Source organism: Motacilla alba, chromosome 8 (genome assembly GCF_015832195.1).
Source record: "Motacilla alba alba isolate MOTALB_02 chromosome 8, Motacilla_alba_V1.0_pri, whole genome shotgun sequence".
In the NCBI taxonomy this organism is placed as follows: domain Eukaryota; kingdom Metazoa; phylum Chordata; class Aves; order Passeriformes; family Motacillidae; genus Motacilla; species Motacilla alba.
The window spans coordinates 1,797,267-1,821,356 of NC_052023.1; the positions used below are offsets into that span (position 1 = coordinate 1,797,267).

At 50.6% G+C, this 24,090-nt stretch overlaps 1 protein-coding gene across 1 annotated transcript in view; it reads right to left on the bottom strand.

Annotated features, from left to right (window-relative positions):
* Positions 1 to 18,462: 18,462 nt before the first annotated feature.
* Positions 18,463 to 24,090, bottom strand: part of ROR1 (receptor tyrosine kinase like orphan receptor 1) — a 154,078-nt gene continuing 148,450 nt past the window's right edge. Inside the window, 2 exon segments of the mRNA XM_038143975.1 lie at positions 18,463 to 22,219; positions 22,221 to 22,661. Coding sequence (XP_037999903.1) covers positions 21,236 to 22,219; positions 22,221 to 22,661 — 1,425 coding nt within the window. The 3' untranslated portion in view covers positions 18,463 to 21,235.

Below are 24,090 nucleotides of genomic sequence, written 5' to 3' on the forward strand. Positions count from 1 at the left end.
CTCGGCTTCTCCACATTAATAACTTCCTTGGAAATTATTCTTGCAGGCTCTCTGAGTGATGGGCTAATCCTGTTATGAGATTTTAATGCCAAATTACATATTCAGCCTGGAATGATACTATTTAAACTCCTTCCCATAATCAGAGTTTTTCATTTCAGACATCTTTCCCCCCTAATATCCTTCACACAGACAATGCCAGCAGGAATCCATGGACAAAGCTCCCGGAGCCTCCAGCTGCCCTCAGATATTCCTGAGGATGTTTTGGTACCTCTGGATCTGAAGGAGTGAGGAACTCATCCCCAGGCACAGGAGGGACTTCACTAAAGGGTGATTTCTGCATTTCTTTGGCAAAAAAAAAGCCAAAATACCCTTCATTTCCCAGGCACCCAGATCCATTCAGGAACAGGGATGGATCAGAGAGGGGAGCTTGGAAAACTGATAATGAAATTTTGAACAGCTGCTCTTGGTAAAGGCTAAAAACAGAAAGCTAAAACTGCTAACCCTGACTTGATCCAACTGTTATGCCTAATCTACCTTTGCATCAGTTGCTATCAAATTATTTTTGACTATAAATATACTAATATATATTATCTATTTATATTTTATATTATATATAAAACATATCTATTCTAAATATATATATATAATATAAAACACATTTGACTATTAATCACAACAAACTTTGATTTACAAGTAAGCAAACCCACAGAAGTCAGTTTGCTTTACAGGAATACATTGTATAATCAGTCATATCTGAGATACAGCTACAAAGAGCCACTGCACCCCCAGAACTGATAATTTTAAATTACTTTTCTTAATTGATTTAATTTTATATGTTAATTTAATTACTTTAAATTAAATATTATTTAATAAAATAAACATAATGCCTAAATTTTAATTTTTAAAATGAATAATTAAAAATAAAACACAGCAAAATGTATAAAATCAGATGTAGATGTCTCTAAGCGTGGCTTTATAATTTTCTGAGGAGCTGGTGAAACCCAGTCCTAGTGTTGGCTGGGACAAGATGAATGGCAGTTTCCCAGCCCCCTGGATTTCTCTGATGCCAATCCAAAGCTCAGCTTTCACAGAAGATTTTAAATCCCCTCACCAGAGACAAAATGCTCCCAGACCTGTGAGGGGAGCAGGATAAACCTGGGGGATCTGGGAGTGACAGCCAGGGAGCACCAGGAATGGGGAATTCGGGTTGGCATTAACCTGCAAATAAAAATTTAAATCCTGCTGGTAAATTTAAACCAAATCAAAATTTAAATCGTGCTGGTAAATTTAAACCAAATCAGAATTTAAATTGTGCTGGTAAATTTAAACCAAATCAAAATTTAAATCGTGCTGGCAAATTTAAACCAAATCAAAAGCAAATCAAAATTTAAATTGTGCTGGCAAACTTAAACCAAATCAAAAGCAAATCAAAATTTAAATCGTGCTGGCAAATTTAAACCAAATCAAAAGCAATTCAAAATTTAAACTGTGCTGGTGCCTTTTGGGCAGCTGAGGTGGGGATGAACCTTTCTGTGCCTGCCCTGAGCTGGGCACAGGGCTTGGCTGTGAGAGGGAGGAGAGGCTCTTGTGGATAATTCCAGAGGGAAGGAATGGTGGGAGCACAGATTCCACATCAGAGCATCCCCAGCTGGGCAGCCTCGAGCCACAGCACAGAACTCCAGGGAGGAACAGCCCAAGGGAAAGGTGGCCTGAGCACCCAGAACCTGCCTGGAGAAGCTGCCCCTGCATCCCTGGAATGTCCAGGGCCCTTTGAAGCCAGGCTCTGGGAGAGGTCACCCTGAGAGTGGGAAAACAGGGCTGTGGAAAGGAGCAAATATCTGATGAAGGCGTTACACAGGCTGTGCAACCCCGTGGTTACAGATACTCTGAGCTGGAGGCTGCTCCCAAGAATAACAAACCTTTGTTGCCTTGTTTCTCTGGGAACGGGGCCTCCTCTCCTTTACCAACTCCTCTAATCCTGTCTTTAGTGGGAAGTGTCCCCATTAACTCCTCTCAACTATCCTAAACCCTTCTTTAATAGGCAGTGTCACTGGTTTTTGATTGGAGCACCCTGGGACAGTGGAAGGTGTCCATGGCAAGGGTGGCACCGGATGATTTTTGGGTTCCCTTCCGCCCAAACCATCCCAGGACCCCGTGGCTGGATCCACTCCCACCCTTGCTGCACTTCCAGGGCAGTTCCACTCTTCAGTCCTCAGCACCACATTAAATATCACTCAGTTATCCAGTCTGCATCTCCTCCAAACCCTGATCCCTCCCCACGAGACCCCTGCAAGCAGGAAAATTGGCCCCTGCTCCTTGTGGGAATGTGGCTGTGATCCACCAGGGAGCTCCAGCCCGGAGCTCTCCCAAACCACCGCAGGGTAATGACAGCCAGCTGTCGTGCTAATGAGAGCCCAGGCAATAATTCATTTGATACTTCTGCTGCAATTAATCGTGGGAAATCAGCGGGGCTTTAATGTGGCCCTATCAGACATTTCCTGGCACGTCCGTGGTCTCTGAGCAATTCCTGCCCCGTGGTTTCACCCCACAGCTGCCCCGACACGCCGGAACCGTGGGGGCTGCAGCATCCAGCAGGGATGGGGAGGAGCTGGAAACATTTCCAGGGCATCTGGCAGGCTCCTCTGCCCAGCTTGGGGGGGTTCCTCACCCTCTCCCCGGGTTACTCAGGACTGTCCCGGCTTCAGGACAAAATACCTGTAGAATATTTGCTGAGTTTCCTTTCTCGTTACCCGTGAGAAGCGTGTGGTTGTTCAAATACTGCACCCAAAAAACCCAACATTAACTGCACCCAGGGGCTGGTTAAATACAGATAAAATGCTAAAGAAGTTGTAAAATTGCTCTGAACTCACCCAGCTCGCCATAAAATGGTGTTTTCGTGACCAGCCAGCTCTGCAGAGGAAAGCACTGGTGCATCCTGTGCTCAGAGCTGCTGAACTGGCCGGGTTCAAAGGCTCAGGGCATCTCCTGCAGAAGGGACACACCTGAGGAAGCTGGTTGGGGTGGGTGGGGGCTAAAATACTAACTCAGGGTGCCACACAGGGTGTGCTGAATTGGTGCTGCCAGGAGAATGGGGAATTACCCACAGGAAAACAAAGATAAAGCGTCAAACTGCTTCTCTATCGTGCCCCAAATTCCGGGGCTTTCTGAGATGCCCTGTGGAGCATCCAAGGAGAATTCCTGGTTATCCCAGAGCCATAGGAGATTCCAAGCTGAGAGAGAACCCCCCAGCCCAGGCTTCTCTTCAAGGCAAACCTTCCAATCTTTAGGGCTGCTCACACCAGCTGGCCTCAGGATTTTAAGCTCATCCCTTGTTTTATTTTTTATTTAAGTTAAAAAAAAAAAAAAGGAAGAAAAAAAGAAGAGCCAGAGAAAGCACTTTGCCTTGGGCATCAATCTCATTAAGAATTGCTTCACACCTCTTTCTTATGCTCAAACCGAAGATTTGTTTGATTTCCTTGCTCTGCAAACAGCCCTCATAAAACTCTGGGCCATTCTCTCACCTCCCTTTCAAGTGCCATCTTTTTGTCCTTGGATGCCCGCAATTATTAACATATTTTACAGCGTGCCCGAGATAAAAGAGCTCTCCCAGCCCCGTTCTCCCGCCCTGCTGGAGGCTGCTGTACCTTTGATCACCCTCCTGTCGCATGCGGAGCCACGGGACACCTGCGTGGGAACAGGAGCCCTGCAGCCTGGGCTTTGCAGGCAGCTTTGAAGCCACCTGAGCTCCTGGCCAGGCTCTGGGAGAGGTCACCCTGAGAGCTGGGAGAACAGGGCTGTGGAAAGGAGCAAATATCTGATGGAGTTACACAGGCTGTGCAACCCCCGTGCTTACAGATACTCTGAGCTGGAGGCTGCTCCCAGGAGTAACAGATTTTATTGCCTTGTTTCTCTGGGAACGAGGCCTCCTCTCCTTCACCAACTCCTCTAATCCTGTCTTTAGTGGGAAATGTCCCCATTAACTCCTCGAAGCTATCTTAAACAGGAAATGTCGCTGTCTTTTGATTTGGCTTCTTCTCAGGCGATGCTCACCGGTGGAAAGCCCAGGAGACTTCTTAGGGGGAGGTTCACGCAAGGCTTAAACTGGATTTTAGGGAAAATTTCATCATGGGAAGGGCTGTCCAGCCCTGGCACGGCTGCCCAGGGCAGGCGTGGTGTCCCTGGAGTTTAAAAGCCCTCTGGATGTGGCACTTGGAGACACGGGGCAGTGGTGGCCTTGGCAGTGCTGGCAGATGGTCCTAAAGCTCTTTTCCCACCTAAACAATTTTGTGATTCTGTCATTCCATGGACTGTTAAAAGCAGAACTGAACCCTTTTGGTGGCTGACACGCCAAGAAGGAGCTCCTGAGAGAGGGGAGCATCCATCCCTCCATCATCCATCCATCATCCATCCATCATCCATCCATCATCCATCATCCATCCATCCATCCATTATCCATCATCCATCCATCCATCCATCCATCCATCCATCCATCCATCCATCCATCCATCATCCATCCCTCCATCATCCATCCCTCCGTCCATCATCCATCTGTCCATCCATCCATCCGTCCATCCGTCCGTCCGTCCATCCATCCGTCATCCATCTCCGTGTCCATCCATCCATCATCCATCCATCCATCATCCATCATCCATCCATCCATCCATCATCCATCCATCCATCATCCATCATCCATCCATCCATCCATCTGTCCATCCATCATCCATCTGTCCATCCATCATCCATCCATCCATCATCCATCATCCATCCATCCATCATCCATCTGTCCATCCATCATCCATCCATCATCCATCCATCATCCATCCATCCATCATCCATCCATCATCCATCCATCCATCATCCATCATCCATCCATCATCCATCTGTCCATCCATCATCCATCCGTCCATCCATCATCATCCGTCCATCATCCATCCATCACCCATCATCCATCCATCATCATCTGTCCATCATCCATCTGTCCATCCATCCCTCCATCATCCATCTGTCCATCCATCATCCATCCGTCCATCCATCATCCATCCATCATCCATCCATCCATCATCCATCCATCCATCATCCATCCATCATCCATCCATCATCCATCCATCATCCATCCATCCATCATCCATCCATCATCCATCCATCATCCATCATCCATCTGTCCATCCATCATCCATCCGTCCATCCATCATCCATCCATCATCCATCCATCCATCATCCATCCATCATCCATCCATCCATCATCCATCCATCATCCATCCATCCATCATCCATCCATCATCCATCCATCCATCATCCATCCATCATCCATCCATCCATCCATCATCCATCCATCCATCATCCATCATCCATCCATCCATCATCCATCCATCCGTCCATCCATCCATCATCCATCCATCCATCATCCATCCATCATCCATCATCCATCCATCATCCATCCATCATCCATCCATCATCCATCATCCATCCATCATCCCTCCCTCTCTCCTGCCAGGAGCAGCAGTGTGTCCCCGGCAGGGCCACGGGACCATCTAGAGGAGAGGGAGGATGAGGAGGAAAGAGGAGGAGAACTCAGGAGCCGGAGCTGGAGTTCTCTCACCCTTGGGCAGCCCTGGTGGCACCTGTGGCACCTGGAGAGGTTCCAGCTCTCTCCCAGAATCCCAGAGCCGGCTCCAGAGGGAAGCTGCAGCTGGGAGGTTTCTCCACAGGTGACGGGGATGTCCCCGAGTGCCGCCCCGTGGGACACAGGCGTCCCCTCGCAGGGCAGGGACAGGGCTGGGAGCGGCTGTGCGGGACAAAGGGCACAGATAAGGGCTCAGAAAGGAGTGTGGAATGTTCAGATCCGTGTCCCATCTCCCTGTGCGGGTGAAAACCCTGGAGCTGGATTTTCCCTGGAAAAGGCGCCCGGGATAATTTCCCCAGGAAGGATTGAAGGGCTCTCACCTGCTGCGGGCTGAGCACACAGCCCAGCTGCCCTCGGGCATGGACTGCTCGCATTCCCGCCGGGACCTGCCCCTGGAGATCGCCATCCAAGGAGTCCTGCAGAGCCCCGAGCTGCTCAGACCCGGCTCCTGCTCTCCACTCCTCGTTCCAGGTGCTCAGGCTCAGCTCATCCCTGCTCCTCACCCACTCCGAGCTGCCACAGCCCGGCACAGATGAGACACTTCTCTCAGACCATTTTATATTTTATATATATATTCAAATTTTATATATTAAATCTATATTTATATTAAATTAAATATACTTAATAAAATATAATATAAAACTATATAATATATATAATATATTATATAACTATATGCATAATTACATATTATTATATTATATAATTATATAATTAAATATTGTATATTATATTTCTATTTATATAAATTAAATATATATTTATATTATATCTATACACACATACTTATTTCTATTATTTCTATTATTTCTATTATTTGTATTTTTATATTATTTGTATTGTTTCTATTATATTATCTGTATTATTTATATTATTTTAATCATTTATATTATTTATATTGAGGCAATTTTAATTGTACAATTTCCAGCTGCTGCTGGACATTCCAAATCCAGGTTGGACGGGGTTGGGAACAACCTGGGACAGTGGGAGGTGTCCCTGCCATGTCACTGGATGGGTTTCAGGTCCCTCCCAGTCCCAACCATTCTGGAACTCAAGAGCCTGGGCTTTCGGCGGGTGTTTTTTATGTTCCTGCTTCCTGGAATATTAATTTTTCCAGCGGAGGGAAGCGATTCCTGAAAGTTAATTAGATGTTTAATTAACACAACCCAGAGGAGCCCTGGGAATGCTCGGGACGGAGCAGCCCTTCCATCCCTCCCTCCCTTCCATCCCTCCCTCTCTTTCCTTCCATCCCTCCCTCCCTTCCATCCCTCCCTCTCTTTCCTTCCATCCCTCTCTTCCCTCCCATCCTTCCCTTCCCTCGGCAGCCACGAGATGGCAAAAGAGCCTCGAACATGCGAGAAAGCCCCGCAATTCCGGGGTTTTCCAGCAAAATCCAGCGCAGCCCCCGCCCGGCTGTGCTTCCCAAACCCGGGGGCTCCGGGAGGTGATCCGGGCGCTGGGGCATCCCAGAGGGACAGGGAGATCCAGCCTGGCCAGGGGCGCTGCCGGGATCCAGGGCAGCCTCGGCTGCTCCGGGAATTCTGTGCCTGCCCCCCTCACAGCCAGGAATTCCCAAACCCCATCCAGGCCAGGAATTCCGTCCCAAACCCCCTCCAGGCCCTCCCTCTGGCTGTGGGAGCCGTGCCCCCATCCTGCCCTTCCCTGGGAGCTCTCTGAAATGTGGTTTTCATTCCCATTTCTGTCGCTCGCCCCCAGCCCCAAATCCCCGGCCTGTGCTGTCCCAGACCATCCCGTGATCCCGGCCTCCCCCAGGCGGGAATTCCCGGCGCATCCCAATCCCTGCGTGTCCCCCCCGATCCTCCCACAATCCCTGAGGAGGCTGAGCAGCAAACTGCTCCTTCCCCAGCACAAATCGCTGCCCCCGAGGCTGCCGCTGATTAAAACCCGAGCTGTAATTAACGAAGTGAAAGCCCCACCGGAGCCGGGAGCGCCTCGCACCGAGCCCCGCTGCATTTCCAGCCTCCGCCGCAGCAGCGATGGGATTCCGAGCCCGCATTTCCCGAGGGTTGGAGCGCAAACCCTCCCCTCCCTGCAGCCCCAAATGAAGATTTTGCTGCTCTGCTCTCTGCCGGGTTTTGGCCGCTCTCATCCCCTGCTCCGAGCAGCCCGGCCACTCCCGGGAGCTGTTCGCAATCCAGGAACCAAACCCACCCCAAAACCCACGAGACGGCCCCGTGTTTGAGCCCGCAGCCAGAGCCCGGCCCTGCCTCTGATCCCCCGAGGCCAGGAGAATCCCAAAAACCTCCCAAATCCCGGGATCTGCCGCCGCCAGGTGGCACCGAGATGCTCCCGTCCCCCGCTCCGGAGCGGCCTGGCCTCGCCCTCCCCAAACCCAGAGAGTTGTCATTTCCTCTCGGATTCTTGGGAATCGAGTGGGGGGAAGAGAAAAGAATCCCTTCCCCACCCTCGGGAAGCTTTTGGGAGCAAAAAGGGACATCCCACGGTGAAACAATTCCGAAGGCATGGAACAAGGGGAGCTTAAAGGACACCAGCAGAGGAAAATGAGCTCTGTGCTCTGGGGGCTGCTTGGGAGAGGGGAAAATCCACCCTGAATGTCAGCTCAGGCTTGCTGTCCTGCAGTGAATGGTCCCTTCCTTCCCAGTGGATGTTGGAAACAAACGGGATCCGAAGGGAAAAGCGACTTTTTTAATGGTTCCAGGGTTGCCACGTTAGAAAAAAAGGATGAGGGGAACTCCAGTCCCCTCTGAGACACCAGGAGCATCCTGGCTCTGCAAGTTCCCTGATTTTCCCCCCTCTTGTTAAGCCACAGGAGAATCCAGGAGTAGAATTCAAGAGCTTTTATCCCCTCCTCAGCTGGAGGGAGGATTTCTGGCCACTGCAGAACTCCTTGGCTCACACAGGCTCCTGTGTAACTTCCACTAAAGGTAACAACCAATGAAGGTGACCTAAACCCCTGAACAATTCGAATATTACCATTATTAAGAGGTGGAAAGTGGCAGAAAGAAAAGGGTGCACAAAGCTGCCCAGGGGGAAGGACTTCCACAAGGACTGGCTCTGTCTGTTCATTGCTGCTGTGAAAAGCACAAGCAAAGATTATTTTAATATTCTGCCCTTCCCTCCTCCTCCAAGGAAAATAAAATTCTGTTTAAAATCATTCATGAGGCCAAGCAGAGCCAAGGCAAGAATATTTTTGCCATGAGGTCGAGTTTTGTGAGATCCATTTGGTGTTTTCCCAGGAGCTTTTTGCCTGGGTTTGGAAGCGACTGCACAAACATTGGAAAGAAATGAAGAAAAGTTTCTGTTTCACCTTGGCTCCTTTGTGGCTCATCCCATCCCACCTGGATCCCGCCTTGGGTTTGCTCCATTCCCGTGTTACCTTTCACTGAACCAAAGGAGAGGGAGCACAGCCCGAGGTAAAGCCATTCCCAGCTCCGTGGGAGCCCAGCTGGAGCTGCTGGGACCCCACATCCCTCCTGGTTTTACCCCCACATTCCAATCCCTCCCCAGCTCCACTGATCCTGCTGGGACCGAGGGATCAGCCACCAGAAAAACAAACAAAAAAATGAAATTAAGGAGCCCTGCTTGGGAACTTCTCCAGGCTGGAAAACCCTGGGGAAGAGAAAGTTCCCGGGAGACCTTAGAGCCCCTTCTGGTCTTTGGAAGGGAATTTAAAAAGTGGGGAGATGCTTTTGCACAGGCAGGGAGTGACAGGGGAAGGGGGAATGGCTTCAAATGGAAAGAGGTGGGATTGAGATGGGATTTTTGAGATGGGAAGAATTGTTCCCTGGGAGGGTGGGGAGGGGCTGGGATGGAATTCCCAGAGCAGCTGGGGCTGCTCCTGGATCCCTGGAAGTGCCCAAGGCCAGCTTGGAGCAGCCTGGGACAGTGGAAGGTGTCTCTGGCATGGCAGGGAGTGGGAATAGATGGGATTTAAGGTCACTCCCAACCCAAACCATTGCAGGATTCTGGGATTGTCCTTCCTGACAGGAGCCACACTGGATTACCTCACCCCACCTGGCTAGAGCTCCAACCACCCTCCTCAATCCCACCCAGCAACGCTCCTGAAAGAGCCCCCAGTCCAGAACATTTCTTCAGCAGAACATTTCTATGGGAAGGAGGAAAATTAAAGATTTTCCCTTTGCTGGCCCCCGCCACAAACCTGGCAAATCCCACAGGATTCATCTCCTCATGGACAGCCAGAACCACCCAGCCTGGAGCTCTGCCCTGGCTCCTCCTCATCACTCTGCCTCCATAAAAATCCTGGGCTGGGGTGATGCCTCAGGTTTGGTTTTGTATTTTCAGTTCTGAGATGCTTCAGCGTGTGGGTCTGGGCTTCACATTGGGGATGGTGAGCTCTGCACAGAGCAGGGACACAAAACAATTCCTGCTCCAGCTGGGCACCAAGGACAAATGATCCAAAGCTCAGCCCAGGAGCACAAACAGCGTGGGCTGCAGAGAGGAAAACAAGCAGGGTGGGAGTGCCTGGGCTAAAGCTGGAACGGGACAATGAACTGCAAGGTGCAAATGGAGCAGAGCTGAGCCAAGGCAGAGACCCCGGGAGCGCTCGTGCATTTTGGGACCATTTGGGTTCATCTTGGGGCAGCCCTGGCTGGGCTCTGGTGCTGCCCAAGGTGGATCCATGGAGGAGATGCTTGGAATAAATCCCTGCTTTATCCTGGGACTCTGCCCAGCCCCTGCTCCAGGGCAGGGGGACAGATTGAAGTGAAAACAAAACATTTTGGGCCAATTCTATTTTATACCTATCAAAGCCTTGAATGAGCCCTGGCTCAGCTCTGGAATCTCCATGATCCCACGGCTGTCTCATCCTTCAGGAAGGCACAAGGAAGGGAAGACTCCAGTTCTGAACTAACGTGGTCTCCTGAGCTCCCTGCTCCTCATTTTGGTCTCTTTGATATCCTTCCAACCTGCCTTGTCATCCCTGCCCTGTAAAATGTCAAAAGCTGCTTGCCAGAGGCCTTTTGCTTTTAGCAAAAATTGGGAGCTGTGTCCATGAAAGGAAACAATTCCATTGCAGACCTTCAATTTCCTTCCTTCCTCTACTTGGGATTTGTGATTAAACTGCTGGAAGCTGTACCTGGGCATCAAAACCACACGAGGCCAACCAGGCTTTGAGGACAAACTGGAGATATTGGGGAACACAATCAGTCTGATTCTCCACCTGAGCAAAATTCCTGCGCTGAAATCCCAATTCCACCAGTGGGAATTCCAATTTAACTCCAGCAGGGCCAAGTTTTTCTCCTCAGTGTCCCAGCCACATCCCCTTTTCTGAGTCTGGAAATAGACTGGGTTAGGAATCCACTGCTCTTGGATTACCAGGGCTGGGAACTTCTTGTCCTTAAAAAAAACCAAACCTGCCAGCAGGCCAGGGACTGCCAAATTCCAGAGGGAACCAAAGGCAGCCGAGCCAGGACGAGGATCTGACTCCATTTGCTCATTTGAAAGTTAATTTCAAGATCATTTCAGCAGTGATGCCACACACACAAAAAGAAATGCACCTTAAAAATGAGCCAGGGTTTTGTTTTCCTTTGGGAGAGTTCCCTGCTTCCCCCACGCTGGATATGAATGTTACAAATGCCCTTGGAATATGCACGGCCTGAAATAAATGTCATTGATCAGGGAAAATGAAAATACCACTGGGCCCAACAATGACAAATCTGCTGCTCCTGCCAGGCCAAGAATTTGTTTCATTTAGGAGCAAGAGCTGCTGGCAGGGGCTGGGGAGGGAGCTGCTTGCCAAATGTCTCCATGGGAAATGAAATAATTGGGAATATTCACTAGCAGGGCAAAGAAAATCATTGCTCTCTTTGGCCCACAGACCCAAACCTCCTGGATTGAAGCTGGGCTTTCTGAAATGGTGCCAGTGGCAGCAGGAATTCTGCTGGGATTTGTGCCCTGGCACAGCCAAGGGGACCTTTGGAGTGGCTGGAGGTGGTTCAGTGAAGACACACGGCCCTGCCCCATCCCAGGAAGTCCTGCAATGGAAAATGGGTCTTTTAAAGGATTTCTCATCCAGATCCCAGAGGCACAAGCTGATTCTGCTCAGTGGAGCTGTGTCACACTAGAGGGGCTTCCTCCTTTCCTGCCACAGGATGCTACAAAATTCAGGGACTGTTTTCCCCCGCTGCAAAAATAAAAGCTGCAGGAAACACCAAGATAAAAAATGTCCCCTGCAGGCCAAGGCAGAGTGACAGCTCCTGGGTGAGCTACTGGGATCTCTCAGAAAATCTTAAAATCTTGGGCTGGGAGGGACTTTAAATCCCAGCCAGTGCCACCCCTGCCATGGCAGGGACACCTTCCCCTGTCCCAGGCTGCTCCAGCCTGGCCTGGGGCACTGCCAGGGGTGGGGCAGCCACAGATTTTTTGGGAAAACCATCACAGGGCCTCCCCACCGTCCCATCATCACCAGAGTCTGGACATTTTGTGCCACTGGAACAAAAACCTGGGATCCATCCCTGCTGCCTCCCCCTCCTGCTGAGAAGTTCTGTCAGCAGGCTCCCTCCAGGACCCCCCTTCAGCAGCTGATCCTGTGACACAGAAGCTCTGGGGTCCCTCAGCCATCCTTGGAAAAGCTCGGAGAAGGGATTCAGTGCTGGGAATCCCAAGGAGGAGCATTCCCTGCTGGAGCACTCCAGGGCTGCCCAGGGAGGAATGGCAGAAATGGAGTGGGGGGGATTTCAGGGACTTCCCTTTGGGAATAAAAGGGTTTTTTCCTCCATTCCTCAGAACACCTGAGCAGGAGGAGACTCTTGGAGGGGAGGTTTTGAATGGACAGAGTTTTGTTTTCTCTGGTAATTTTGGGTTTCTGCTGGGCTAGGGGTGAGAACCCAGCTGGGGTGTCAGGGAGAAAACACCAGCACTTCCCAAATCCCTGTTTTATCTCAGCTCTGACCTCCTGGACACTGGTTCTGGTTTCCCACTACAACTTTGCTTTCCCAACTCAACTTCTTGTTGTTCATTCCAATGAACCCAACATTCAAATGCACAGGTTCAGCAGAATTCTGTGAACTCTGTGAATTGTACAGGTTCAGCAGGTTTTGGAATGGTTTGGGAAGTCGGAATAATTCTTAACATTGATTTATGAATAATTGAATGTGTTGGTTTTGTTCCTTAAAAATATTTTAAATAATTAAAACCATTAGTATTTATTAATAAATTTATTAATAATTTAACAACCAGACACTGTTCCCTTCTGGGTGCAGACTCTTTCAAACACACTGCAAAGCTATTTCCCTAAATTAAATTCTGTTGGTTTTTCCCCTCTTTCTGCTCTGCCTGTTTGCTCTATTTTCTGCCAACGTGTTTGAAATCACCCCCTAGAGAAACCAGAACACCCAAGGCTCTACAAGCCCTCAAAGCCCTGATTTCATTCTTAATTAGTACAATTACACAGCCCTGGTGTGCTGCACTGGCTGCTTTCTGCCCACAGTAGTCACAGTGAGCTCTTCATTTGGATCTGGATCTTCTCACTCCTTTCATTTCCCCCTCATCCTGTTCTGATTCCCAGGAAAGAGCCAGGAATGGCAGAAATCTCCACAATTTGTTTCACTCATCATTAAAAGAAGGTTGTCTGGGAAAATCCTGCAGACAGGGAGGGGAGAGGAGCATTTCATGTGGTGGGAATGAGGACAGGAAGAAAGGCCAAGAGCGCTCCAAGAAAAAAATCTGGATTAATCTGTCCCAAAAACCCCCCAAACCCAAAACCAGAGACAGGAAATAACAGAGACCCACGTGGCAAAAAAACCCCACTTGATCACCCATCCTAAATCTCATCCCCGCGCTCCTGATCCAGGCTGACAATAGGAGAGGCCAGAAGAGTTGAAAGTGGAATTATCAGCTGCCCTAAAGCCCTCTCTGAAGGGCAGAGAGTGGGGCCGTGCCTCTGGAGCTGCTCACTCCCAGAGATATGGAGTGCAAATCCAGGCATCAAAGGAAGCCCTTCCCTGCTGGATGTGGGAATGAGTCCTGGCCACAGCTCCAGCCCGGCCGCTCCTGTCATCACCTGCTGTCCCTGGGCTCAGGAGGGACAGGAATGATTCCTGTCTGCACAGGGAGCAGCCCAGACCCTGCTCCTCCAGCTCAGCAGTGGGGGTTTCCACATCCACAGCCACCACAGAGAATAAATCTCAACATTTTCCAGCAGGGAAGACACAAACCTCCATCTGTTGCCTCACCTGGTCACACGTGAAATATTCATGTTCTTCCTGCTTGCCAGAGCTGCTGAGGAATTCAATCCATGGCTTCCCAAACTGATCCGTGGTGTGAGGGGAAAGCATCCAGCCCTGTGTGACTCCCAGATGGAGCAGCTTTGTCACCAGGCACCAAAGGGACCAGAGGTGGTTTGCCGTGCATATCTTGTATTTTCAAACAACTCAAACTTTCTGTCTCTGGGGCGTTTTCCTGGTTTCCCAGATAAATCCCAGTTTTTCTGTGCAGAGTAAGTCTCTCCTGGCAGGAGCTGTTAAACTGTCTCGCTCTGTCCAAGCCTCGTGGGCATTTCATGGCTCTGCAGTTCCCTGCTGTATTTCAGCAAACGCTGATGACAAATTCCCTGATAAAATGAACAGAAACATGGAACAAATCCTACCTGGAGGGTGCCTCTGGGTCCTTATCCTGGAGGGAGACACGGCAGCACCACCCAGGGTTGGTTCTTCCCAGGAATTCTCATTCCCATGGCTCTTTCCTACCCTGTTCTCCTCTGCTCTGATTCTTCAGGAATTCACAAATTCCTCTCGGAGGTTCCAGCTCAGCCTGGAGCAAAGGAGGCTCGGGGGGGCCCTGTGGCTCTGCACAGCTCCTGACAGGAGGGGTTTGGGATCTGCTCCAAAAGGAACAGGGACAGGGACAGGAGGAGAGGGAACAGCCCCAGGCTGGGCCAGGGGAACTCAGGGTGGAATTTGGGAAATTTGCTTTACAGGAAGGGTGGTCAGACATGGGCACAGTGGTGCTGATGCCTCGTGCAGGCTGCCCTGGAGCAGGGGCTGGGCAGAGTCCCAGGATAAAGCAGGGATTTATTCAAAGCATCTCCTCCATGGATCCACCTTGGGCAGCACCAGAGCCCAGCCAGGGCTGCACCCAAGATGAACCCAAATGGTCCCAAAATGCACGAGCGCTCCCGGGGTCTCTGCCTTGGCTCAGCTCTGCTCCATTTGCACCTTGCAGTTCATTGTCCCGTTCCAGCTTTAGCCCAGGCACTCCCACCCTGCTTGTTTTTCTCTCTGCAGCCCACGCTGTTTGTGCTCCTGGGCTGAGCTTTGGATCATTTGTCCTTGGTGCCCAGCTGGAGCAGGAATTGTTTTGTGTCCCTGCTCTGTGCAGAGCTCACCATCCCCAATGTGAAGCCCAGACCCACACACTGAAGCAGCTCAGAACTGAAAATATAAAAGCCAAACCTGAGGCATCAGTGGAGTCCCCATCCCTGGAGGGATTTAAGGTCCCTGTGGATGTGGCACTCGGGGACACGGGGCAGTGCTGGCCTTGGCAGTGCGGGTGGAGCAGCTGGACTCGGTGACCCTGGAGAGCTCTTCCAGCCTCAGGGATCCCCTCATTCTCTGGCCATTGCCAGTTTGCCCAGTCTGGCCTCTCCTCCCTGGTGAGGAGCTCCCAGCTGGTGTCAACACCGACCCAAGCGTTTGGGATCCCTGCAGGATCAGAGCAACTCCTGGGTGTGGACATTCCTGTCACCCTCCACAGGCTGCTGGGAACAAGGATATTTTTGGGAGCTGCACAAACCCCCAGGAAGTGCCAGCAGGGAGGAAACCCCAGTGCCTTCATCAGCAGGAGGGAAAAATAACAAAGTAGGCTCTCCCCAAATGCCTGGCAGCTGCTGCAGCAGCAGAACCTGGGAGAAGCTGGACATGATCCATCCCTGAGCACCAGCCTGGGCTGATCCAGCACTGCCCCAAGCAGCTTGTGCAGGATCAGAGCACCCCCAGTGCTGATCCCACTCTGCTGAGCCATCTGCCACTTCTCAGGGCTGAGAGGAACCTCGAGATAAGGAAATAAAGAGATGAATTATGTCCCAGAGGAGTTGCCCACACAGCCCTGCTGGGGAGCAGCAGCGTTTCTGCTGCAGCGCTGAGCTCTCAGAACTGGGAAACGGGGACAGGCTGGATTTATGGCTCCTTGTGCAATCCCACTGCTGGCTGCTGAGGAAGGCATTTCCTCAGGACCAGAGACTTTGTCAGCAGCAGATAACTTTGTCCAACACAAGTTAAAGTTAACTGTTAACTTTTATCCAATATCCCATCCATTCCATGCCAACTACATCTGGGGGAACATCCCTCTTTCAGGTTATGACTTACGTGAGCCTGTTTTGAAAGAATTATTCCATTTCTGCCACTGATCCCTGCTATGCCATAATTTAGTGTCCAGACCACTTTTATTTTTGTTTATCCTGCACTCCCAAGTTGGTTCCCCTGGATCTGACCCCTCAGACTCTGGCACACAGGACACACACAGTGTTCCAGCTGGGATGAGGGTGGTTCCACACACTCTGCATCCCACATCCCACGGGGCTTTTCCTGCTCCCTCTGAGCAGCCTGAACTCCTCCTGGGAGCTCCTGGACTGGTCCAGCTCCACAGGCAGCTGGGAGAAGAGGGAATGACCTGTCCACAGGGACAGGGCAGCATGGCTGTGTGGAGCCACATCAAAAACCCAGTGGTTCCCTTTCCTTCTCCAGCAATATCCTCAATTCCTTGGCACGGGTATTTTCCAAGGCAGTAAAGCTGCCCAAACGTATGGAAAAGCAGATTGAGAGCAGAGGTGGAGCAGCAAAGGTTCAGATAAGAATTTGTGGGGTGGTCATTCCAGCAGGAACCTGGAATTCAGCATTAAAGCCATTCCCTGTGTGCTGTCCCTGCAGGCCTTGTCCCCAGTCCCTCTGCAGCTCTCCTGGAGCCCCTTCAGGCCCTGCCAGGGGCTCTGAGCTCTGCCTGGATCCTTCTCCTCTCCAGGGGAGCACCCCCAGCTCTCCCAGCCTGGCTCCAGAGGGGCTCCAGCCCTGCAGCAGCTCCGGGGCCTCCTCTGGGCTCTCTCCAGCAGCTCCAGGTGCTGCTGATGTTGTCCCCAGGGCTGGGGCAGCTCTGCAGGTGGGGCTCACCTGGGAGGGGCAGAATTCCCCCTCTCTGCTGCCCAGACTGGGAGAGCAGCTCAGGAGGGTCTGGATCCCAGCACAGAGGGATGGGGCAGGTGGACCTGCCCTCACCCACCCCACCCACAGCCTCCTCCCAGGGCTCCCCCCACCTCTGGTGCTGGGACTGCCCCATCCCAGGTGCAGGAATTGGTGAGCACAGGCAGCTGAGCTCCCGTTAAGGGGGATTTTTTCCAGGGATGGGATGTTTTGCCCATTCCCCAATGGCTCCAACCACCTGGAGCCAGGGGCTGACCCACCCCAAAATCCAAATCCCAGACTCCAGCGCTGCCCCTTCCATGGGGACCCATCCCATGGCTCTGCCTTCCACAGCTCGGGATGGACCCAGCACTCACTGAGGGGGATTGGGAATCCTTGTTGTCCCTGCTGCTCCAGAATGTTATTGGGTTTTTGATAAACTGGAAATCCCAACAAACCCCCAGGATTTACACAGACATTCCCCACAGCCCCAACAGATCCTGCTCCCAGCACCACTCGTGGTTCATAAACCCACGTGTTCCTTATAAATCTTACAGAGGTTTCTGCTTTTAAATTCCATAAAAAGAACCCAAATCCTCCACACAGCTGAAGGTTACAGCACTGCAGGATCCTCCTTTGTGTCTCAAGGTCAAAATTCCTTTACCAAGAGCTGCCGTTCCCTCTGCAGGAGCAGATAAACCACAGGGTTTAGGGTAAAACTCAGAAATTAAGGCCCAGAACCAGCCCAACACCATTCCCAAATGTGCTGCACTGTTAAATGGGAAATAAAGGACACCACAGATGCTTCCAATAATTCCAGTTTCGAGTCAATTTTCCCTCCTTTGTCTTAAAGAGCTTTTGATGTGCAGCCCCAATATTGTGTCTCTCTCTGTTTTTAATAATTTTCTATTACCTCAGCAATATAAACTGTCCTGCGATGGGCTGAACTTTAATCTGGGGGAGATCAAACAGGCAGGAATGCCACGGGCTGGAGAGTGACCAGCTGGGGGGCAATATTCTCTCTCCTCCTATAAAAGATAGCCCACAGCAAGGTAAAAAATTGCTGCTTGGATTGCACAGACATCACATCTTTGAGAGGCTCCAGGCCCGTGGAAAGGGAATTTTCCTCTTTTTTCCATGGATGTTCTGCAGCAGAACCAGCTGCTCGTTCCACCCCCTGACCACAGAACCACGAATTCATAAAGAAACACTGGTTAAAATATTGTAACACACAAGAAAGATGCTGTCAAATTTTTCTGCAAATGAAAAATTGACTCCTTTTTTTTTTTTTTTGTCTAGCGGTTTTGAAAAAACGTTGTGTTGTTGTGCAGAAATGTTCTTTAGAGCAACTCTGTTCAAAGGCCTCTTTCTGCCGGCTCAGGGCTCTGCTCTGTAACCCCCGTGCTCACAGCAGAACCACCTGGGAGCTTGGGCTGCACCATCGAATCCCTGAAATCAGGGAACAATGGGAAGGGATTGTTCCCTGGGAGGGTGGGGAGGGGCTGGGATGGAATTCCCAGAGCAGCTGGGGCTGCCCCTGGATCCCTGGCAGTGCCCAAGGCCAGGCTGGAGCACCTGGGACAGTGGGAGGTGTCCCTGCTATGGAACGGGGTGGGATTGAAGGTCCCTCCCAAGCCAAAGCATCTCCTTTGGATGCCCGACCCCGTTTGGAGGAGGCAAAGCCCAACTCAGACACCCCGAGCTGAATCCTGCCCGAAAGCCAAATTCCTCCTGCTGAACGCGCAGGAAGGAGAGCCAGTGGATGTGGGAGGTCAGCCCACACTGCAGAGCCTTGGATCCAGCAGGAGTTTGTGCTTGGAGTGCTCTCCTGGCAGGCTGGAGCTTGGGGGGCTCTCCTGGTGAATGCAGACCACAGGACAAGGAAATGGGATCGAGGATTTCCCAGCTTTCCTGCAAATCCTCGTTCCTGCAAAGCAAGGTACGGGTTCCCTCCTGACCTTATCCCTGAATAAACACCAGTCCTGGTGAGTTCTGAGCTTTCCAGCCCTCATTTCTGCACAGGCAGCTCTGGGCTTTTCCTCTCAACTCGGGGAATGCAGAATTCCAGCCCAGTCACTCCTCTGTGGATACAAAGGATCCAAATCCCCGATTCAGGCTCTGCCTCAGTGGTCTTTACATCAGCAAATATTTATCCTCTTCCACAGCCACACAACCAGCCTGGAGGGGATGAGATTGTCCAGACTGAAGGCTCAGTAAACACCTTTTATCCCGAGTTTTATTCCCAATCCTCCAGAGCTGCTCCATGCAGCCAAGACTGCCGCATTTCCAACAGCCCTGGCTGTGCTCTCTCCTTGAAGAAGGAAGGGATGATGATTTAGCAGCTGGAACGTTCCCTCTCCCCGTGTTTGCCACAAAGCCAGCTTTCATCCCGTGTCTGCATTCCCACCTGAGGAGCGACCCCTCCATTTCTGGCAGCTTTTCCTTTCCACATGACCTCACCAGCTCCTTTAGGTTTTCCCCTCTCCTCTCTCCCCGAGGAGCTCCTGCCTCCCTGTGTCACCTCCCTCTGCATCAGCTCAGAGCCAGACTGTGACTTCAGCCTCAGAATTCCCAGATTTCCCCAGTTGAGAGGGAGGGAGGGCAGGGAGAGGTCTTCCCAAGGCTTTCCAGGTGTGCTGTTCAGAGCTGCTTCGTGCCTAAAAATACTCCAGCCTCAAGGACCCAGCTTGGAAATAAAGGAGAAACCTCGAACTGAGCCGGGAGCGGTTTGAACGTAAAGCCACAAAGTGGGTGAGGGATCATTTTATGATCCCACCACTGCTCCTGAAGGATTTGGTTATTCCCAATTCCCGATTAAAGCCAAGGATGCTTGGCTGATAGCAGCTCAGCTTCCCTGGGCACGGGGAGCCGTGGATCCTTCCAGGTCCTTCAGGATGGAGGAAATGCCGACGTGTTCGTGGTAAAACAATGTTTTAATAAACAGCAGCATAAAATAATCAGTGTTTAATATCATCTCTGGCACGTGAAATACAAAAATGCACATATCTCAGTTATAAAATAGCCTTTGTTATTACATTTCTTTTTTCATGCTTGCCTAATTGAAATGCCCGTAATTAATAACTCAATCATCAAGTAATACAGTGATTAAACGCATGCAGTGAAAACAAAGAAAGATATTTGGATAAGGTAGTGGCTGAGTATCACCATAATATATTTCAGGAACATCTACATCAGGGTAAAAATCAAAAGAAACAGCCCCAAGATATAAAATGCAGAGATGTATTTTCACTTCTGCTGTACAAAAACATCATCACACTTTTGTGCAAAAAAAGATAAAAATAAAGTCCTATTATACAACATTGTCAACTGAGCAAAAAGATTGTTTTTGTGGACAATAAAAATATTATTCAGTACAAAAAAAAAGAGTCTGTGGAAAATGTACCGCACACAGCACGTGTGTAACTCATTAAAGTGGTTTCAAATGAAGAATCTCGATTGCTTCTACCTGAATGGGTTTTTTAATGACACAAATGGTGCATTTCTAAGTGGAAAATCAGCACTAATTCACATTATTAGACACAATTGCTATCGATGGATTTGCTGCCTGATGGAATGTGAGCCTCCCTTTTTCCAGGGTTACTGGAGTCAGAGTCACTGAAATGACACAATAAATATTCCTGGGAAAGCTGATTGTCATCTCTAAAATTGTGGTTTGGCGCTTTTCCGTTACACAGTTGCATAGCAACAAAAGGATAAAAAAATTCCTGCTTGAGCGACCAGATCATGAAACGTTATCTTTGAAGAAGTCGATTCAGGTTCTGAAATTAAAGCCCTTTAATTTCATTTCCTTTAAGGCAATTCCTTAAGAGCTCCAGCTGTCCTCAGCAGCCAGCAGCAGATGAGGTTTGTAGACTGCAAGCTGATAACTCCAGCATTTGTGCTGTCACATAAATGACATTTTTTGGTACGAATCTGAGCTCAGACTCCCAACCAAGCCAAAGACCAAAATCCCACCTGAAGTAATTGACTCAGCCCTCAGATCACACATTTGAAACACAATCCTCGACTGCAACATTTACAAATATTTTCCCTATTGGCACTGAAATTGCACACCCAGATCTCCGAATCTTTGCATCTCCTAAAAAAAGAGACAAATATTAAAATACGGTTTTCAGCATTAAAAAAAAGTTCCTGTGATTCAAACCACGCCGGAGCTTCAGAAAGCTGTGAAAAAGCATCGGATAAAACGTTTTTATTTTAAAAAAACCCCCTCGGATTCCCTCTGCCCCTCTTTGAATTGTCGGTGGCACCTGGGGAATCGTGGCCAAGGCTGAGGATTCCCACCACGAGGCTCCCCCTGGTTGTGCCTGCCCATCCTGGCGAGCAGTGAAACTTCACAGAAGACACTTTGCTGCGATGCCTGTCCAACAACCAGAAAAGGACCTTCAATAAAATATCTGACTAGGAAAAAAAACCCCCATCTCTCCTCCCCCTTCCGAGTCTGCGTCTGCAGGGGTCTATGTACAAAGGCCTCGCGTATTTACAACTCCGCCGAAATCACCGAGTCGTTGGGTCCGTGCACGCTGGAGTCCCCCAGCAGGGAAGGCTGCTTGGAGTCCATTTTGTAGGGTTTCTGAGTTTTATTGCCGAACACCGCCATCCCCATCCCCGCCGGGTGGCTGGGAATGGCCATGTGGGATAGCAAGGGAATGTTGGCTTCCTGGTTGGAGCCCGACGACGGCAGGCTGGTGACGTGGCCCGTGCTGGTGGAGCCGCTGGCGCTGCTGGGCGAGCGGCTCTTGGGAGGGGGGCAGTGCTGGATCACCCTGGGGGGAGCCTGCGGGGGGTAGTGGGGCGCGGGGAAGGCGGCGTAGCCCGGCGGGATGGGGTACCCGTTGATGGGGATGTAGCGCTGGTTCTGCGCCAGGGGCGGCCCCATGAAGCCCGCCAGCTGGCCCTGGGGGATGGCCTGCGCCGGGAACATGTAGTTGGGGTACCTGGGGTTGCTGAGGTTGCTGACGGGGCTGGCGCTCAGGGAGGTGGTCTGGGTGGTGGCGTTGCCGCCCGAGGGGGTGGTGGAGCTGGTGTGGCTGGAGAGGCCCTCCCAGGAGCGCAGGCGCGCGTGGATCTCCTTGAAGCGCGGCCGGCGGGAGGGCAGGTCGTGCCAGCACTCCGTCATCAGGCTGTACATCCTGGGGGGACAGTCCTCGGAGCACGGCAGCAGCTGGCGCTTGCGGATCATCTCGATGACCTCCTGGTTGCTGAATCCGTAATAGGGCTGAAGGCCGAAGCTGAATATTTCCCACAAAACCACCCCGAAGGACCAAATGTCGGAGTCGGAGGAGAACTTGCCGTACATGATGGCCTCGGGGGGCATCCAGCGGATGGGCAGCAGGGACTTGTTCTGCACCCTGTAATAATCGGCCGAGTAGATCTCCCTGGAGAGCCCCAGGTCGGAGATCTTCACGTGGAGCTGCTCCCCGATCAGGATGTTGCGGGCGGCCAGGTCCTTGTGGACGAAGAGAGTGCCCGGCCAGGTACTCCATGCCGGCGGCGATCTGCACGGCGATGTGCAGGAAGTCGCCGTGGTCCAGGCTGGACTTGACCGTGCCGTCCTCGTCGCTGCTGCAGCCCACGTCGGAGTGGGGCGAGCGCATGACCAGGAACTCGTGCAGGTCGCCCTGGTTGGTGTACTCGAACAGGAGGCACACGGGCTGCTCCTGCGTCACCACGCCCAGCAGGCACACGATGTTGGGGTGGTGCAGCTCGGCCATCAGGGACGCTTCCTGCTGGAATTCCGCCCACTGCTGAGGGTTGTTGAAGTCCTTGAGGGTCTTGATGGCCACGAGCTGGGCGTGGTCCATGCCCGGCAGGTAGAGGTGGCCCTTGTAGATCTTGCCAAAAGCGCACTCCCCCAGCTCCTCCATGAAGCGAACGGCGGAGAGCGGCAGCTCCTTGGCTTTGCTCTGTGAGAGAAACACCAAGAACAGGTCAGGGCTGAAAACCGCCTTTGTAAAGTGAAATCTCTCAGTGCAGGGTGTGTGGGAGCCAAGGAGGTGGACACAGGAGCAGTGATCCCACTGGTGGCAGGCACAGCTTGAGGGACACCGGGATCCAAACGGGATCACCATGCTCCCAAAGGTAACCAAAAGAATTCCTTTTTCCATCCTCTCCACGAGGTCAGAGACAACAAGAATTGGATCCAAATATACTCAGGAACCACCAGCATTTCAGCATTTGGCCTTGGGCATTTCTGCACTTCCAATTGAATGTGACTAATTTCAGGAATTGAGACAATTCCCATGCTCCAAGAGGTCCATGCTGAAGTGTTTTCTGGGCCAGGGAGTGGAGTTTTAGCAGGAAAAAAAATGATTTTGCTTTAAAAACCATGTCCTTGTAGCCAATTTTCCCTTGACTTTGCTGTTAACCCTTCCAGGTACAGCAGAGTCTGTTTCTGTTCCCACTTTTCTGTTCCATCCTGAAACTCTGACAGTGAGTTTCTCAAAGGAGAAAGGCAAACCTTTTAAACATTTATTGCCCTTTGGTGCGCAGATATTCACTCCTGGGCCATAAAGAACCCGTACTATTCCCAACTTCCACTTGTGCTTGTAACACCCAAACCCACTCATTTAGGGCCCTCAGTAAATCCACAGGTAGTAATTTAAGGTTAATGAGTTTGGGATCTAGGTTCTGTAAATTAGTGTAAACATTGGCATCTGCATTCCTGAAATCGTGCAAGGCCAGCTTTCCAGTGGCAATGTGGGAAAAAACCCTGACATTTCAAATAATCGTTGAAAAAAGCAGTTTTTGCATGAATTAATTCTAATTGTATTGATCACTTACGACTTTTATACAAACACTGCATTAATAATCATAATAATGATAATGATAATAATAATAAAACCATTTAAGCAGGCAGCCCAGTAGACTGCACAGTGATGGCAGGAAATTAGCTATATTGTTGAGGAACAGATGGTTTATATTACCCAAATCCTTTAGGCTAAAACTTGTTTAGGTCTGGCGTATTGTAAATTATATTTTAGTAATGAAAGTGAAATGACCTCTGTCTGACCTGAGCCTGGGTCCGTCTGTTTGAACCAAAAGAGTGGAAAACTGGGGGAAGAAAATGAAGTCATAAAGTTTTGGCAGGAAGGGCTCATTTGGAGTGGAGCGCTTGTAAATCTGCTCAGCTTTTGTTTGACAAGGATTTGTCACACACGGGTGTCCAAAACGTAGGGAAGTGTAAAATACACAAGAGGCAGCAGGTCAGGGGAAAGGGAGAGGGAAACCCACCCCTTCCACCTCTTCTTCAGCTCCAGGACAAGATGCCCCTAATTTATTATATTTTTGAAGGCAATTAAAATCCCTTAAAACTGGAGGAAATGCTAACATTCC